The following is an 18,244-nucleotide window of genomic DNA, read 5'->3' on the forward strand; positions in this document are numbered from 1 at the left end:
TCCCTTCAGCTCCCAGGATTTTGGCAATTGTCACTGCCGAAGTCTGAGAGGCGACTGTAGGGCTTCTGAGCAAGGAGGTAGAAGTGGAGAGGTCTGTTGCACTGATTGACGCAGCTTTGGCTGGTTGCTCATTTTCAGTGCAGAATTGCTCTCTACAGCGCGATTTGAGTGATTTAGTAGTCCATAGACATTTGAGTGTGAAGGGATCTCAGTTGGGGGCTCAAAATAACAGTTATCTTGGCCTTAATTTTAAAGATCATCTGTTATTTCATACTGTTTGTTTCATATTCATTTATCCAAGACAATAATCAGATATGAAATATCTCTCCTTCCCACAGCTTTTTTTAATAACCCATCCCTCAATAGTATTGTTGGCAAAGCCCCTCTCTGCAGGGAATGAAATGGCTCCCCTGGTGAAATCCGAATGCCAGCACTGCCTCTGTCTTCACTTACCTTGAGTCTTTGGTGCTTGGTCCTTCCCAGTGCTTCTTCTGGGCTCTGGTGCAATTGTGCTGCTTGTGCAGTGGGAGATGCTCAGCCCTTGAGCCACTGAGCCGTGGTGCGTGCATGCTACTCACAGGCAGGACTACTGTAAAAATTCAGGTTCCCTCCCCTCCCATTAAATACCCCGTGCTGTCAGGTTGCAGTCGCCCAAAGCCTGAATGCTGTGATTCTTGTAACTTTTGGGTTTAGCTTTGTTGGCTGAGCTTGAGAAACTTCCAGGTAGTCCAAAAACTGGAGTTTTTTTGTGAAAGATCCAGGAAGTTTTGCATACCTCTGACTGCATTTGGTAATTTTTTAGCTTTGTCCTATGCATCCTGGATTAGCAAATGCTCTAAACACCATCTGCCACCATTTTAAGGAGCATTAGGAGTTTTACAAGCTTTTCTGAGATGACTAGAATAGCAAGTCAGCACATTTCTGATAATATGTGAGGGATGTAATTGCCTACAAAGCACCATCTGAAGTAGGAGTGCGTTTAGCCATGCTCATTGGAGCTTTCTGCAGTACCATTGAAACTGAATAGGAGATATGCCAATAATTTGGGGGGTCATGGGATCAGGTTCTTATTGATTTTAAAGTAATTATTCATGCAATATGATACTAGTTAACTTCCCAGGATTTTTAACATAGTTTTAACACTTCCAGTACTTTTGAAGTTTTCAAATTTGGATACAGTGAACATCATAACATTTTAAAAAAACAACTTACTATTCCCCTTAGTTTCTCTACTGTTACGTGTAAATAATGAGAAGGGATGCATTAAATACTATCTCACTCTAGACATCTGTAATGTGAATGTCTACGCCTGAACTGCTCCTCCTAGACTCCATTTTGTAGTCGCTGGAGAGAAACAACGGGAAGGATTCATCTAACCAGTTTTAGATGTCTGCTTTAGGATGAGATTAATCCTGTCCTGAAAGTGCCTGTTTCTCCCCAATGACTATAAAGGGAACTTAAAGTGACTTGCTCAGGTGCAGGCATGTACATTTGGTTAGATGAATTCTCACTTGGGGTCTAGTTCTTCCGCAGCTAGACATTTGCAACTGAGAAAATAAGTTGGCTCAGTTTACATATTTAGTAACAAACAAAAGCTATGCAAGCTTACTCTAATTATGAATGTTGCACACATTGATATTATAATGATGTGATTTTCTAATTCAAGATTCTTCTTGGAATGCGGAATGTTTTTATAATAAAATCTTTTAAAACTGTTTTCTTTTTTAAAAATCAGATTTGGACCGAAAGCCACAGGTAAAATTGCTTGGCAATGTTTTTTAGAAAAATTCTGGGGTCCTGGGAACACCTTTGAAAACAGGCAGAAAATTTCTATGAGAAAAAAAGATAAGTAAGTAGGAAGTTCCTTTTTTATGTGAGTAACCTGTGGTATACAGATTTATTGAAAATGAGAAGTGTATCCACTCGATGGTCATCCTTGATTAAACTCAGTTAAAAAATCTTTTGGCAATCCTTTCTCTAAGTGTACTCTTATTTTGAATCCTATCAAACCCTGAGTCTTAGTGAGGGGTTTACTTTTCCTGCTCTGAGAAGAACATAGTGAGCAAAAGAGAGTGAGACATGAGAGCATTGCAAAGACTATCTTTTTCCCTCTTGCAGAGTAAATCCAGCTAGAGGAGATGAAGCTTTCTCCAGTGACACTGTTCTTCAGAAGCTACACAGATACATCCAAGATGCTTATCCCTCTTTAAAGCAGGCATTCCTTACACTTGATGAAGTAAGAGCAATTATTTTTAGGTGTTGCCTCGGTTAATTACTCTTACAGCTAAACATTTGTGTCTCATATCTGCTTCAAAGTAATCTGGTGGTTGCCAGTCTTTGTTTTCTGTTACAGCAGCACGCAGTCTGTTTTTCAAGTTTCTTTAGCATAGATATGTGCAACTGGGGACTAAATAATCTGTAACAACCTCTCTGATAAACAAAAATTATTGACCGCCTACAATTTCACTGGAAGTCATGTTGGCCAGTTCTTTAATCATCCCTGTGGCTGCCTTTGAACCGCTGCTAGTTTTTCTGTATATTTCATGAAATGTTATGACAGAAATGAGAATTGGTGCTTTCATAGACGTTGCACTGGTACCAGAAAAATAAATAATATAACTTCTCAGATACTGCTAAGTGTTCCCCTGTTTCTATATCCGAGGATTGCCTGAGTCCCTTGTGCCTAACATCATACTGGCAATTTATTTATGCTTTGATTACATATTATGACCTGCAAATCTTTAAGAGTAACAGCTCCTTATAATTAAGATCCCTCTTCTATTCTGGCATATTTTCTCCATTTCTCATTGTAGGACTTTATTATAAAGCTTATTCTTTGCTTGTGCTTAATTCTTCCCAGTCATGCTGTGTCAGTGGTTTGTTCTCTTCATCATTTTACCATTCCATTTGTCTTTCAGTTATCTATGGTCATCTGATGTTTTAAAGTTTGGGTTTTTTTCTTCTGGTTATTTGTACACATGTGCATGTATATATATATATATAAAGAGAGAGAGAGAGAGAGAGAGAGCTGTGCTTACTCTGTTTATACACACTCATACACACAGAGACACATGTGTATGTACATGTATGCTTCAAAAGGATGTATAGCCCAGGGCTAAAAATCAGCCCCTGCAAGACCTCATTAGAAACAAACCTGGTTGAGAATGGGTTATTATCTACAATTCCATTTGAAGGTTTCTGTTATCTGGTTCTGTTATCTATCACACTTGTTTGATATCTGCCATTTGCATCCGTAGTGTTCTCATTTCTTAGTCAAAACGGCATGCCACTGGGCATAAGTAAGGTATACCATTGCCTCGGGCAGCAGACTGCCCCAGGACAGCAGTGCAGGCAGGGCCCCAACGCCTATTTTGCCTCTGCCAGAGTCCTGGGCAGCCTTTTAGCTGCTACTTCCAAGAAAGGGATCCAGATGTGTTAAGTTGCAGCTGTTGACATCTCTATGTTGACTGGTACCATTGGTTATCTCAGTGTTGGGCATTATATCCTGGTTATGCAGGGTTCATCTCCAAACCTGTCTCTGCGTTCCTTCTCCCCACTCTGCCTCTGGCTCAGGGCTGTCTCTGGGCCCAAGTGGATCGCCTCCTCTCGTTGCCACAGTCTGTTGTCAAGTGTGGTAGCTCCCAGAAAAGCTGATTTCCTTATTGATAAAATGAAACGCGATGTCTACTGGCTTTGACACTTAATGAAGAAGGAATGCTATGAAAAATGTTCAGTCTTATGTGATCAACACAAGAAAAGTCTTCTTGGATGTCATATTTCCTTTTCACACTAAGATCTGCATAGTAACATTTAGCAAATACTATTCTCCTGCTCAGCTGCTGTATGCGATGTTCAGCAGAGCAGTGATCTCACCAGTGAACTCATTATTAATGTCTAAACATGTGTGAATTTGTAACATTCCTAAATATTTATGTAACTGTGTGAGTGGGTTTTCAGCTGTTATGAAAAACCCATGTAAACCAAGTAAAGACATTTCCTCATGTCTTAGAGTTAACAAAAGTAAGTTTCTTACTCTTTTTTTTCCAGGAGATAGAAATAGATTTGAACTTGAATGTCTTCTGTTCCAGGATTTAAATACATTCATGTTCTTATCTAAAAGTTTTTAATAGGTTCATGCAGCATGCTTCTGATTCTTCCTCACATCACTGCCCAGCCCACAAGCAACTGCCTGCTCCCTTTTCTTCCAACTGATTTTTTTTCTGAATTGTTCTTGATGTGTTCGAGTCTAAAATGCTACTGGTCCCTACCTGTTAATCCATATTCTGAAAACAAAATCCCAACCTAGTAGCAGTGCTTTCTAATGTGTAAGCTAGAAATATAATATGTTCCCTGTAACTACCCTACAAATTTGACTTTAAAATGTTGAATCAAATTGATGTTTTATAAAAGGATGAGTGAAGCACCCTTTGATGTTCTTTTGTGAGTCTTGCAATATTTTGTGATTTACTTTAAAACTCAGATCCTAGAAAAAAATAGCGATACAAGTGTTTCCACACTGAAGAATTAATAATAAAACAACTTCTCTAGCCTCCTAGAATGTTTTCAGAAAGTTTCTCCATATATTCTGAAACACAGAAACAAAAAGGCATTAAAAATTATTTAAGTGGGCAATATTCAGTATAAATTACTTGAGCTTTTTCTTTTAAATTAAATTATTATTATTACTATATATCCTTAATTTTTATACATTCCATTATGTGGAGTGCATTGTTTGATAGTTCTTGTTCTTGATCACGTGTGGTGTCCCAGTCACTTAAAGCACTGGCATTTGTCATATGAAGTTGTGACATCATAGTTCTTCCAGAGTTATATTGTTGCATCTCCTGCAAATTTAGAAATTTAGAATTGCAGTATCAAGTTGTAATTTTTAACCTGCATTATTTCATTGTTTTTATTCTAGTCTCTTTTAAAAAGAGATTGTTCATCTCAGGGCAAGGAGTTCAAGTAGTATTGGAAAGTCTCCTAACTCAAGTTCTTACTTAAATACATCAGATTCATAAGAGAAACTAAAATGTTTTCTGTCCTGTGCTGAAACCTGGCTTTGGGTAAACTTCAGAGTGTTCCCAGCCTTGTAAAAGGTTTAAAAGAACATAGTTAATGGTTTTAATGTTATATCTTAATACTACAGAACATGCATACCTATTTAACGTTACATGCTGAAGGAGACTAATTGGTTGTGATTGACATTTAAGTTAAAGATAGGCATTAATATGTGCAGAATAAGGCTACACCTTAATCTGAGATACAGCATTTTGGAAAAGAAGGGAGGTGTCATAAGCGTGTACGTCCAAATACACTGCTTAGCAATGAATATAAATCCCCATGGTCCCTGTGCATACAGGAGAAATTACAGACAAGGCAAATCTCTTTTGATGAAGGGATAAAATCAGTATGATAGGTAAAGTTAATGAGAATCGAACTCTGCAGTAATTATTATAAGCTCATATTATATAATATAAACAGAGAGTGCTATCATGTATTTGTAAAAGGTTTATGTTTGCAGTTTGTCATCTGACAGGTAGGCTGTAACTTATGTGTGACACTGACAATGTTGAGCCTACTGTTGCATAGTTCACTCCAGTTTCAAAAGTAACTTAATCTGACTTTTTCTAGACTTTGGACTACCTTTTCATGTTTGGTTCTGGAATATGAGCTTTTGATAAAGAACTGTCTATCCTTACCAGCTCCGTGGCTCTCACGATGTACAGAACTATGCTAAAATGCCTTTCTGTCAGTTTTGATGGAATGTCATGATATGTATGTCCCATGCACCGGATTGCCTGATCAACCCTTTAGTGGACAAGCTGGATTTTTTTTTATTACTTTGATTTGCTACATATTACACTTAAATTGTAGACTCTGTATTTCTGAATTGAATGAGCAAATAATAGACTGAAAAAATTAAAGCTCTCAGTCTGGTTGACACAAGCAAAAGGAGCACTGGGCATATCTTCAGAAGTAGTATTGGCATTTTTTTATTAGATGGTTTTATATAGATGATATATCACAATTCCTTTCTAATATAATTACATAAAAACTGTTCCTTTTAGCTCTGCAGTATTTCATCTATATACATATATATATGACCACAAAAAGAAAGAATTCACCTAGCAATTTATAGGAAAAGAAATCAGTTTTATACATTGCAGTAGATAATAATAACGCCTGCAGCATTCAGGCCATGATTCAGTAAGGCACTTTACTACATTATTTTAATTCATTTACTGAACTGGAGCATTACTGAATGAAATTGTTAACAAAGGCAGAGGTATTCGAGATGGCGGAAAGACAGGCTGAAGAAAGAACTATTTAATCCTCAGCATCTAGAGGCTCTCACAGTGAAAGAAATACATGTAAGAATGGTTTATATTTATACATCACATCATGAATTTTTTGTTGAAATAGACCGGTACATCCCCAGTAACATCACTGATGCTGGACTGACTTAGATAATAATCTGGGCAATAAAATTAAATCCTTTTGAATAAACAAAATTAAACTTGCAAGGTGGCCAAATAAGCAAATGTGATCTGCTTAATAAATCCTGATGTAGTATATCTTAACTTTCCCATATTATCTAAGGTTTGAACAAAATGTAATTTATTTTTATCGTAACAGATATTTCATCTTCATGGGTAAGACCTAGTAATTCTGGACAATTGTTTCTTGTGAAGTACAAGCTATCTTTGTAGCTTCAGTACCAGATTCCCTAACTGATTTACTGAGGGAGGTAGGTATATTATCAGGTTTTGCTTCCATATGATTTAATGCAGTGACAACAGTCTCTAAAGAAAATTCAAATACCAGATAGTAGTTTCGCAAGACCATTATCTTTTGATTGCAAAACTTTAAAGTATTTCCCAGACCAACTGATGAAGTAAATAATTGCTCATCCTCTATATTATTACTGCCACCCTGGATCTCTGTGGGGGACTAAAGGGAAACAGAATTTTCTTAGGGTGAATTTTATGAACAGAAAGATATTTGTCTAGTGCTTAGCCAGGAAAACTGAATCACTGAAGGAACTATTTACTCCTAATTTTTCTGTTATTGTTCCAAAGCCTTTATTCCACTCTTTCTTCTTGTTTCCCCCCATTATCTTTCCTCAGGTTTCTTCAGAGAAAATAAAGAAACAATTAAAAAAAAAGTAAAAGTTCAGGAACAAATTTAAAATTATAAAATGTAATAGACAGTCATAGAAAAGAGTTGGTATAAACCCATATTTAAAACTCTCCTACATAAATTATGGATATTACTTCCCATGGGAACTGAGAGAAAAACTGTGCCTTAAGTGTAGCAAAATAAAAATATCCTGATTTTGTTGCATGAACACATCCATTGCCTATTACCTTACAGTTCAAATGAGTATCCATTGGCATGACAATGTGACAGGACATCAGGCTCCAGATAAAGATTCTCCCTGAGAGATGATTCACCCTCATTAGCCAGGTCAAGAAAGCCAACAGACCCAGCCTAGCAGCATAGCTGATTTAAAGGATGCGTACTAGGATGCAAAGGAAGCATGAGAAAAGAAAGAGGAAGTCCAAGGACAGTAGGTCTCAAATGTTTTGGATTAACACACCACTGTCAACAGGCAGACTTTCTCAAGGCTTACCATGTACTTATAATTGCATCTTTAACTGAAATCTCTGTAATGACCCAAGTGTTTGTACAGCATTTATTCTAGCCTTAGGGACCGTCATGGCCATGGACCACATCTGAAAACTGCAGCCCTAGAAAAAGCTGTGCTCAAACATAAAATGTTTAGTTGAGTTTTTGCTTGTTGTTCTGAAGCTAATCATGAAGAAAATCCTGCCACAGATGAGTGAGCACTGATAAATGTAGGCTCATGTGCTGTCTATGAATATGCTGAGAGCTGTATTAGGATCTAACAAGAGACATCACTTGATGGACTTTTGATGGACTTAAGGCAATGGTTGGGGTACATGATAACAGCAACTTAGACTCAACTTGACTCAACTGAGTCAAGTTCACTCAGATCCAGCAACTATTCAGTCAGACACAACTTTGTGTGAACATTGATTCCAGACCAGGTAAGGAATGAAATGCAGCTGATAAACTGACCTAAATGTGAGCTGGCGTGTGCAAAGCAAGCGTACATATCCATTCACTTGTGGCACAGTTTACCAGCAAACTAAATAATCTATCCCAAGGTAATGGAAAGGTCATTGTAGTTTCATTCCCATAGCTTTAGTCTTCCATCCAGTAAATATTGCAGTTGTATGTTCACTGGGAACTGGAGTAAAAGTACTAGATTTAGTGTACACTATTGACTATTGAAACAGCTACAAAGCTCTCAGTTATTGTAGGTCAGGATGATCTAGCAGTTTAGAATGGCATGTTGGAATCAGCATTGCTTTAGTAAATGTTCCTTCTTTTTTACATGTGCTTTCTTTTTTTTGTCTTAGAAACGACATGGAAAGATCACAAGAAGTGACCTTCGTCATGTTTTATGTAACTTGGTATTTCAAATGAAAGATAAAGACTTCCAGGAGTTAATTGAGATAATTGATCCAGAACAGACTGGATACCTTGACTACCACGAATTTTTAGACTTGTTTGAAGAAAAAGAATCAGTAGTAAGTGTTTACTTCTAATTCTCTAATCATAACCTCTTTTATAATGGCTGTGGCAAAATGCTGGATTGTGTTTTGGTAAAATATTATGCTCGGCATGTAGTTTTTATCTAAGTTAGTACGTTCACATTCATTCCAGCAATGGAATAATCATAATCAGCACTTCTAGACTCTTTTTTTCTGAAGCATCAATTGGAAAGCAATCTCATGGTTACTGGAGGTTTTTGAAAACTGCAGCAGAATCACTAGCTCATGCATGTGTGTACAGCAGAGGAGGAACAGTGGTAGTACTTCTTAGCTTTCGGTTGTCAGATCTGTTTTGCTGATATTTTGCTGTTTCCTGTTTTATCTGTTATTCTTTACAATATACATTGGTTCAAAATATATGCTATATACTACACAGACGTTGCATATTTTCCTGGATACAGCTTTGACACCTTCTGAATTTGCAGTCGTCTTACAGTGTTTTCCTTTAGAACCATTCACCAAAGGTACAGAGAGGTTATATGCTGAAACCCACAGTCAATACTTCTGTCCAGTATGTCCGTTTCCTTTGACAGAAATAAGTCAATACTTTTTTGCTTACCGAATTATTCTAAGAAATAATCTAAGCTGCAGTTTGCAAATCTACTTCCTAATGTTAAGAAGCTGTTTACAATTTTCAATATCAACTCTCTTTTAGGTTTGCGTTAGTATGTCAACTGACTAACTCCATATTTAGCTTTGTCTTAGGTAGTCTGGATAGTGTTTTTGAGAGATATCAAAGGAGCACAGTAGTGTCAAGAGAGATACTAGATGAACAAAAAGAAGGTCCCATTGAACAGCCCTGAATGGTGTGCATTGCTTTGAAATGCTTTGATGTTAGGAGCTGAAACAGGCTGCTTTCCACTCTGATGGCTCCAACAATAGCAACATTTGATGCAGCAGCTCAAGTCCCTTCCAGCTGGTTTTGAGTAGAATAATGGTCTGGCTGAAATTCTGGGGCAAACTTTAGTAGCTGTAAAATTAGCATGCTGGGGAAAATGCAAATGCTGACAGTGCCTACAAGCGCAACTGATGTGCACACTAAGTGGGATTTACAAATTAGGCTGGTTAGACTCAAATTAGAGGTGTACACAGATAACTAGCTATTTTCGTCATTTAAAATAAGCATCCCAAATGAAGTTAATGCTAGCATGAGGGAAGGCAGGTAAAGGAAATGTTAAACGTCACAGACCATTGTCACCTTGGGATGAAATACCACCAGGGATGACACAGTAGCCACACATGACCCTCGCGGCTGTGGTTTCACACTTTGACAGTGATTCTACCCTGAGGAGTAGGTCTGTTCTGGACTCTGTGGCTGGGTTTGTACCCAGATCTTGATGAAAAGCAGCTGCAAGGAAGCCTGAGTGTCTGGGAATCCTTTAGTTTTGTCCTGAGTGGTGATGCCAGCTCCACCAGTGTGGCTCATCCTGTAGAAAAGACAGATTACAGGTTGTACAAATGAAAAAGGACGACTTTTTCAAGAAATCTCTTCATTTTTATCATTTCTTAGAAATTATTTGGTCAGAGGAATCTTAAAAGCAGCAATGGGCAGAACCAGGACCTGGAGCCAATCTAGGCCCTCAGCCAGCTAAGACAACCCAAGGGGCATGTCCGCCTCCTTCCTTTCACCTGAAATTTTGCATAGTACAGTGCTTGGTCAGATCTGCAATTATGCTGAGATTTTCTGTCAAAATGTGATCTTGTGTTTGTTTCTTCTCAGAACCTTCTGGTTTTAATGTACTCAATTTACAAGTGAAAAACACTTCTATTCTAACTGCCAGTGCTACAAACAGATCCTAAAACAGGTTCAGTAAGCCAGATTTTGTCATTATTTTCCCCTGTGCAAGCCCATTGTCTTCAAATTATGCCCTGAGTAAGTTGAGTGCCACTTGCAATTCATTCAGTCCTAGTGGATTTTGTTTTACAAGACAGAGGGGAGAAACAACAGTAAAAGCTCTGCGTTGTTATCAGTCAGCAGACCTGCCTCTTCAGTCACTTAAAGAAGCAGATCTATAAAGTGAGGTATACATTTTCTTGCAGTCACTTTTCAGTCAGTTTTCAGAACAAATATTTTCAAGGGTAAATTTTGGGCCTAATGTTGCATCATGCTTTGAAATTAGTACAGTAAAATTGTTTTAGTTGAACATAGCTTTGTTTTAAATGGATGGTTCACGAATAGCTTAATGGAAAAAAACAAATAAAGAAGCCTGCTCTCCTTGTTCTAGCTTGTAATACTGTAAGTGATAGCATGGTTCATTTTCAGTAAGTGTTGGTCTTCCACCATTAGATTTGTCATTGTAGTACATTTTTCATGTGGTAACGCTATCATAGTTTAACCTCAGGGGTGCTTTTTTTTTCTTTCCTGCATTATTAATTCATTCAATTGTTAGGTGGAGGAGATCCTTTCAGATAAATTTACAGAAAATTGGAAAGATTTTCGTAAGGCTTTGCAGTCCTATGATCCTAAGTGTACTGGCACTGTTAACAGAAGTCATCTAAGAGAAGTCCTACAGCTATGTTGTCCCTCTTTGTCATATCAACAACTTATGAAGTAAGTTGATGATGTGTGAGTTGTAACAGATTTAATGTAATTTCTTTTCTTACCATATCTTTCTTCCTGTCTTTTAATATGACAGCTATAGCTGGAGGCACTAAGTATTTTGGTTTGCCTTAAGCATATAGAAAAGAAAAGGTTGGTGGAAGAGATGCCCCATTCCTCATGTGATGCGCTTGTAAATCCCTTGTTTATTTTCTTAACAATTCCATGTTGGAAACTTCTGTGACTTTGACATTATTTCAGCATTTCAAAGGTGACACAAGCCTTTTCTACAAAGGAGCAACCGATGTGCTGGAGATCCAAGATGTTATCAAACATTATTTAGTATTTCCAAACACAATGTAATACAAAATTAATTAAATTAATGTTATGTCTTTCCTCAGTAGACTATTGTTGCAAAGAACAAGGAATTGACATTTAATATTGTCAACAAGAAATCTCATTTTCAATACGAGCAGGATCCCCAAAGTGGGTGTCAAAAGAGCTACAAGCATGGGGAGCATGGGGTCAAAATATCTATGTCCAAAGAAGAGGGAATTGTATTAGGCATTTTATTGCAATAACATTTCAGTCAGGTTATAATCGGCTCTAATCTACTCTCTCAGGAGCTCTAGTTTTCTCTGCTTACAGCCAGTGACTTTCAGAAAGATGTGGAATTCTTTCCTACCTTTGAAAACATAATAGAAAAATCAAAGAAATCAGTTCCAGTCTGACCCTTACAACCCAGTGTCCTGCTGATCATTGTGTGTGAGGAGCAAACACAACAGCATCAATAGGAAATGGCTTTTGGAAAATAATCTTTGATCCTGAAATATGAATGAGCATGAGCATGATCAGTAAAACCAATTCTACTGTATGCATTTTCCTTTCTATAAATGTCTTATAGAAAACTTTGGGTGCTGTGCATTGGGTTCATAAAAGTCATGTTCCCAGCACAGTGTGTTATAACTATATGCTTTCTTCATCTGTCAGTTTTATAGCTCTGTGTTTTGTGGTATATAATCAGTGGTCATTGATCATGAACAAGTAATTATCCTTTGAATTACCTGGGACTCAGGAGTTATACAATTTTCTAAATAATGTTTCTACCATTATTTGTGTCAATGAGAGATCTGTACTATAAGAAAAGTCAGGAATTACAGCCACTTTGAATTGGAAAGTGGTCTTTACTTGAAATTCTAAACATTCCCTATAAGAAAATAATATAGAGTAAAGCAATGAGAGGCAAACTGTTAAAGTTTAATTCATTCATCATTGTGGTCAATGGCTGTTTTGCTTTTGTTTTAAAAGGATGCAAGATAAGCCTTGTGAGATCAGTCTAGCGAAATGCTGAATGCTGAGGTTGTGTTCTAGCAAAGCACAGGAAGAAGTGGGTATAATACTCTTAGGATTTCTCTTACGGTGAACATTGAGCACATTTGTGTATTTGCATTATTGAACTGTGGCATTGTTGAAAAGTGCAGGTATCTGTGTTTAGCAAAGCGAGATGTACAACACCACAGATGGGATGAGTTTGGAATCTTTTTATAGTAATAGCATCTAAAATATACGTCTAAAAGATAAGGTTTGGATTCCATTATCAAAGACGTTCAGGGACATATAGTCTTGCATTGGCCATGTTCAGTCCATGAAAACAGGGTCTAATTCACACCATATTATTAATTCTTCTGTAGTAAACATTTCTAAAGGCACTTGTTCTTAGCAGTATCATTCATCAGGGTCATGTTCTGGAGAGCTGATGACCACACTGGAGAAGAAATGTAATTCTTATAATAAGATGAAGAGAGAATTTATACTCAACAATGCAATAGACGGCCTCCTTGTTGGAGAAGTATTTGGTTTTAGGATAAATGAGTAACAATATAGCTAATTAAGTTAGAATGGCTTATCCACAGGTGAGGAGATATTCTGAAAAATCTCCTTTGTTGTAATCTACTTTTAGAGTTGTCATTCTATGATTTAGCCTGACTCCTTAAAAATATGTTTTGACTCGCATCTTTTTACCAATCTGTATTTCTTTGTTTCAAATGTGGCATTAATTTTTATGTTAAATCTTATTTAAGACTATCGTAGGAAAATGTTGTGGATTATGCAGAGAAACAGTGGATGGCACTGTTCATTCGCTGCTCTAAAGTGGTAAGAAATGCCAGCTTTAAAAAGGCTGTATTTTAAAATAATAAGCAAAAAAAAAAAGTAATTGACTCCTCTAAATGCAAACACACTGGGCTTAAGACTGTCACATCTGTGCTGGGAATGTCATAACCAGATTGAGGATTTAGCATGGGCGCTTTAAGGGATGCAGGGTTTTTGAGTAAAAGGTGATGAAGTGACTGAATTACATTCTGAATTCCAGTGGTTCAGCTACATCAGTCTTATTTATTTGAAATGATACTTCTGCTTTGGGGGGCTTCTACTATAATTGGACTTTTGCATTGATGTGACTCATCCTGAGGCACTTGAGGACAATACTGCTATCGCTGCAGCAGAATAGCTGGCATGCTTGTCCCAGATGGCTTCCTGTGAGATGACATTCAGACTGGGAAAAAGAGGGAACAATTTTTAAGGGCATTTGGAAGCCTTTTATGGATTACACTCACAAAGCAGATGTTGCTCTGTAGTGTTCACAGCCATTTTCTGTGTGAAGGCTACACTTGTTTTAGCTGAGCAGGGCTTCACAAATACTAGAAAATGGAGACTCTTTCCCCTCCCTCTCACCCCCCTGACACTTTCTCTCCTGCAGTGTATATGGTGTGCATTAGATTTCTCAAAAGGAATGAAAGCTTTGATTTCTTTTTTCTTTTTTTTTCAGAAGGAAGGCATTGAGGCACTTGATATGTTAAGTTACAAGTGTTTTTTACCACAGGTATTTTTTTAGTGTCATTCTAAATAGAACGGGCACTTGGGATAAGTGGAGTGCAGAGAGTGCCATGCGTCCCAGCACAAGGACAGGAGCCTTCTGCTTTCACCCAGGAATGCCCCAAAGCTTTATGAACATGAATGAAATCCTGGAAGGTTGAACAGCTCAGTGAAGCAGCAACACAGTGATGACAAGGGCTCTGATTCATGAGCTCTGCTAATTTATATGGCAGTGATTTAAGAGGGTAGTTTAACAGGCCCAGGGAACTACCAACTCGACCTCTTCACTGGAAGTTACCCTCAGAATAACAGAGGGGCTGAACAAACAGTGTGTCTGCTCCTGGGCTGCTAAGGTTCACATTCAGGAGTATTAACTTAGGCTGCCAGTGATTTCATTTTATATTCATATGCCAGGCAGCAAGTTAAGGTAAACAAGGGCTTTCCTTCATGATTTCTGACAGATTTAGTTGTGCAGTGGCTGTGATCTTAGCTCCCTCTTCCACCAATGCAGCTGAATTTGACAGGTCAGTGTCGGGTGAGCCAAGTTTCTTCCAAGTGTCCACCATATAATTCAATCGTTAAGTACGCAGGGTACTCATGAAGGGTAACTGTAGATAGGGGAGGCTTGCATCCTCAGGCTCCTTCTAGAGTCAATGGAGCTCTTCCAGGTAATGATACAGTGTTTAAGTTAGGTTCCTGCTTTCTCTGTAGGCTACAGAAGGAGCCTGGGAAGGCTAGTTTCCAGTCCCTAAGGATAGCCTTCTGAATAATGCCCTTAACTGTACATGGAAAGGAAATGTGTTACTTTGATCATCTTTGCCTTAAGACATTTGTATTATGCATTGTTCTCAACCTCCCAAATTATTTTAAATTCTTATTTTATCCAGGTTATGCTATATATACAAGGATAACTCTTCTGATGGAATCTTTTACAAGATGCTTTTGGATAACTTAAAAGTTGCTGTTCTTTCTGGTGTCTTAAATGGTATCAGCTCACATATATCAAAGGAAAAACAACAAAGAGAAGAAAAAGGCAAACAGCTTTCAAAAAGGTACTGTTATTACGGACAATTTTCTATTTAATGTAAAGAAAAAATATGTATAGAAAGGAGACTTTCAGATACACTGAGGATACATGCTGTTTTTCTAATGGTAAGTACTGTCCTGGGTTGATCTCTCATTTCGCAGAGATATATTCAAAATTGTACAACTCTCAAAGCATTGCATCAGGATAGCAAACACACATGGATCATTCATCAAAGAGTCTAGGATTCAGGTAAAAATGGTTGAGCTCACTTTACAAGGTCCACAAGGATTATATCTCACTGCATCATTCAAAAATTGGGGTTTTGCCCTCTAGATAACGTCTGAAGAGTAAGCTTGTGATCCTCTGTAGAATCAGTGTGGCTCATTATTCAGGAATTGGATTTGAACATTCTCAGAGGATCAGGAACTCTGGCACATCTGATGTCTGTGACTACTGCAGGCCATAGCTACAGCCTCCAATTGAACCAGCATCATTGATATTGGCATCCGGGTTACAAAGATGTGTGACCTATTGATTCTCCTCACTTTTAACTTTTGAATATACGTAAATGCCTGCATAACCTGGGGAAGAAACAACAAACTTTCCCTTGTAATGGGATGAGCTTCTCTTAAAAATATTTTTTTTTCTTATATTTGCATGATAATCTACGTGTATGGACAGACCCGGGACAAATGTATTTCCTTTCACTTGAACCCAGATAATGCTTTACTCTAATATGTCTATGGAGCCATGCTCACTGCCCGTCTTCTCTCATTTTTAGGCTGGTATTCCATAAAACAGAATGCCCTATGCAAAGCTCACATTTCTGTCAACAGCTCTCAAGACAGCAGTATGCCCTGTCTTGCCCCAGATTCTCCTCAGACTTCTTTGTTTCCTCTTCAACCATCTGACCTTTTCGTGTTTCTTAAGTCCCCATCTGAATCCCCTTCAGAGCAGCCCTAGGGATTGCCTTGTCTGTGCATTCCCACATCAGAACTGGCAGCTTATTCCTATGGCTCAAAAAGCCCATTTCTGTTGTTTCTGTCCTGTTGTCTCAGAGCCTTGCCACAGGATCTCCACACGCTTTTCAAAGGAGGCCAAATGTTGCAGGGACACCAAACATAGGTATAAACAATGGCCTCTGAGCTCTGACCCTGAATACCAATTTCAGCGCCACTCTTCGTGCAACCTTCAGCAATGCTCTCACAAAATGTTTTGTAGGCCCACCAGGACCTTCATGTTTCTGTCATGAACATAGAGAAATCAGCAGTGGATATTTGGCATTTGAATCGGCAATACAAGGATTCAAATGCCTGCTGAAGGACCCTGCCGAAGGACAGCTTGCACTCACCAGAATTCACTTACCACTCTTTGCCAAGCTCTGCTGTAGAAAGGCAAAGCAGAGGAGGAGCATGCTATCCGTCTTCTGAAGGCCTCTCAGGCACTGGGACATCCTTCTGTCTCTCCTAATGAGGTCTTGGGATGATACAAGCCTTCTGGGATATTTTTAAAAAGACCACAATCTCCTTTAGCTTCTTGCCAAGGTGACTGCTGGCTATGAGGCCTTTGAATTGCTTTATACAGTGCGGTCAGTCACTAGCTATTGGGCGCATGTCAACTGTTTGGAAGTGTTACCTGACTACCTGCCAGCCGCTCATGTGAGACAAGTTCTCAGGCACATGGCTTGAGTCATTTTACTATGTCAGGCCAGCACAGGAGTGAGTCAATCCCTTGCACAGAAAGCTGGGACCATGCAGCAAACATACCAAGTCTGACCTTTTATTTATGACGTTGACCAGAACTGTTGGTTTAGGCATTCTGACAAGTTTAAAACAGAACCTTTGGATGTTCAGTTCCTGAATTGGTCAGTGTCTTGGAGCTATGTCAGATGAGTTGCTCCGTCTGTAAGTATAAGCAGTCGTTTACATCTTCCCTTCAGTTCCTCTTGCCCCAGTGATGTACGGTGGTGGCCAAGTCAATTCTGGTACCAACAGCTTCTAAGACTCCTAGCCTGGAGTTCAAGGCTTCTGTCCCTCCTCCTGAAACTGCTAAAATGAAATTTCAGTATCCTTATGAATCTTAACGTTACTTCTTTCCTTGTTATATAATGGGTGCTGTGTGGCTCTCATTTGCCAAACTATGTCTGCTGCTCTCTTTAGCGGGAATTTGTGACCAGTAATGGAAAAGAAATATTACCTGAAGTCTCTAGGAACGCAAGCCTGGCCTCTTTCTTACCGAAGTGGTGATTTTGAACCAATGGTCTGCAACGGGTGGAATCTTGATATTTCCACATCTTTCTGCCTGTAAGGTCTGTAACAGGTTGGGATGGTTAAGGTGTCCCTACCTGTGAAAGATCCTGTTCCACAATGGCCTTTATCTTAATCCTCAGGACTTTTAGCAGACTGCCTCTGTCTCTGAAATTTTTTCCAAATTTGCTTTTATGAGACACTGGGAAACATCTAAGACCTTATGGTTAGCTCCTTCTATGTAATGTTTTTTGGGAACAGAGTGTTCCTACAGATGCATTCCAAGATTGTCCCCAAAGCAGAATATGAGGTGTACTTCAATCAAGATATCAACCTGTTTGTTTTCTGCAAGCTGAGTTTGTCCCTGCTGTTCTTGAGGTCAAAAGAGCTTTCTTTTTGTATTGATAAGAACAGATCTTTCAGAGATTCCCCAAGGTTATTTTTACTGAGGTCCAATGCCATTTCTACCGATAGACTGTCAAAGCAGACAGCTGGCAAGATAAAAAAAGTGCAGATGACTCACCAACATGGAATACAGTTCTGTCGATAGGACACAGTACGCTAAACTCAAGATAAATCAGTGGCCTCACTAATAAATATCTCTGTCCCTAACTTCTGCTGAGCCACCATCTGGAGCTTTATCCATACGTTCAGCAAGCATTCTGGCACCCAGAACTGACGTGTTAGAGTAGACGGTTAGGTTAGGTTTGTCACGCCTGAATGAAGAACTTTGAGACCCAGCCCCAGTGATGTGCAGGGAGTAGGGTTTGGTGTCTCACACAGTTGGTAAATGTACTTGTGGCTTATACTTGAAGGTAGAAAAAGGACATACTTCTCACTGAGTACTTCAAGCTGGCAGCTGGGCAAGAGACAGCACGTGGCTAGCCCTGAGAAGCACATATGCTGATTGCTT

At 38.6% G+C, this 18,244-nt stretch overlaps 1 protein-coding gene across 1 annotated transcript in view; it reads left to right on the forward strand.

Moving 5' to 3' along the window:
* Positions 1 to 18,244, forward strand: part of EFCAB6 (EF-hand calcium binding domain 6) — a 108,555-nt gene that overhangs the window by 33,657 nt on the left and 56,654 nt on the right. The window contains 2 exon segments of the mRNA XM_050897913.1: positions 8,451 to 8,621; positions 11,036 to 11,196. Of these exon segments, the coding sequence (XP_050753870.1) occupies positions 8,451 to 8,621; positions 11,036 to 11,196 (332 nt within the window).

The sequence above is a fragment of the Gymnogyps californianus genome, chromosome 1, assembly GCF_018139145.2.
Source record: "Gymnogyps californianus isolate 813 chromosome 1, ASM1813914v2, whole genome shotgun sequence".
Taxonomy (NCBI): Eukaryota; Metazoa; Chordata; class Aves; order Accipitriformes; family Cathartidae; genus Gymnogyps; species Gymnogyps californianus.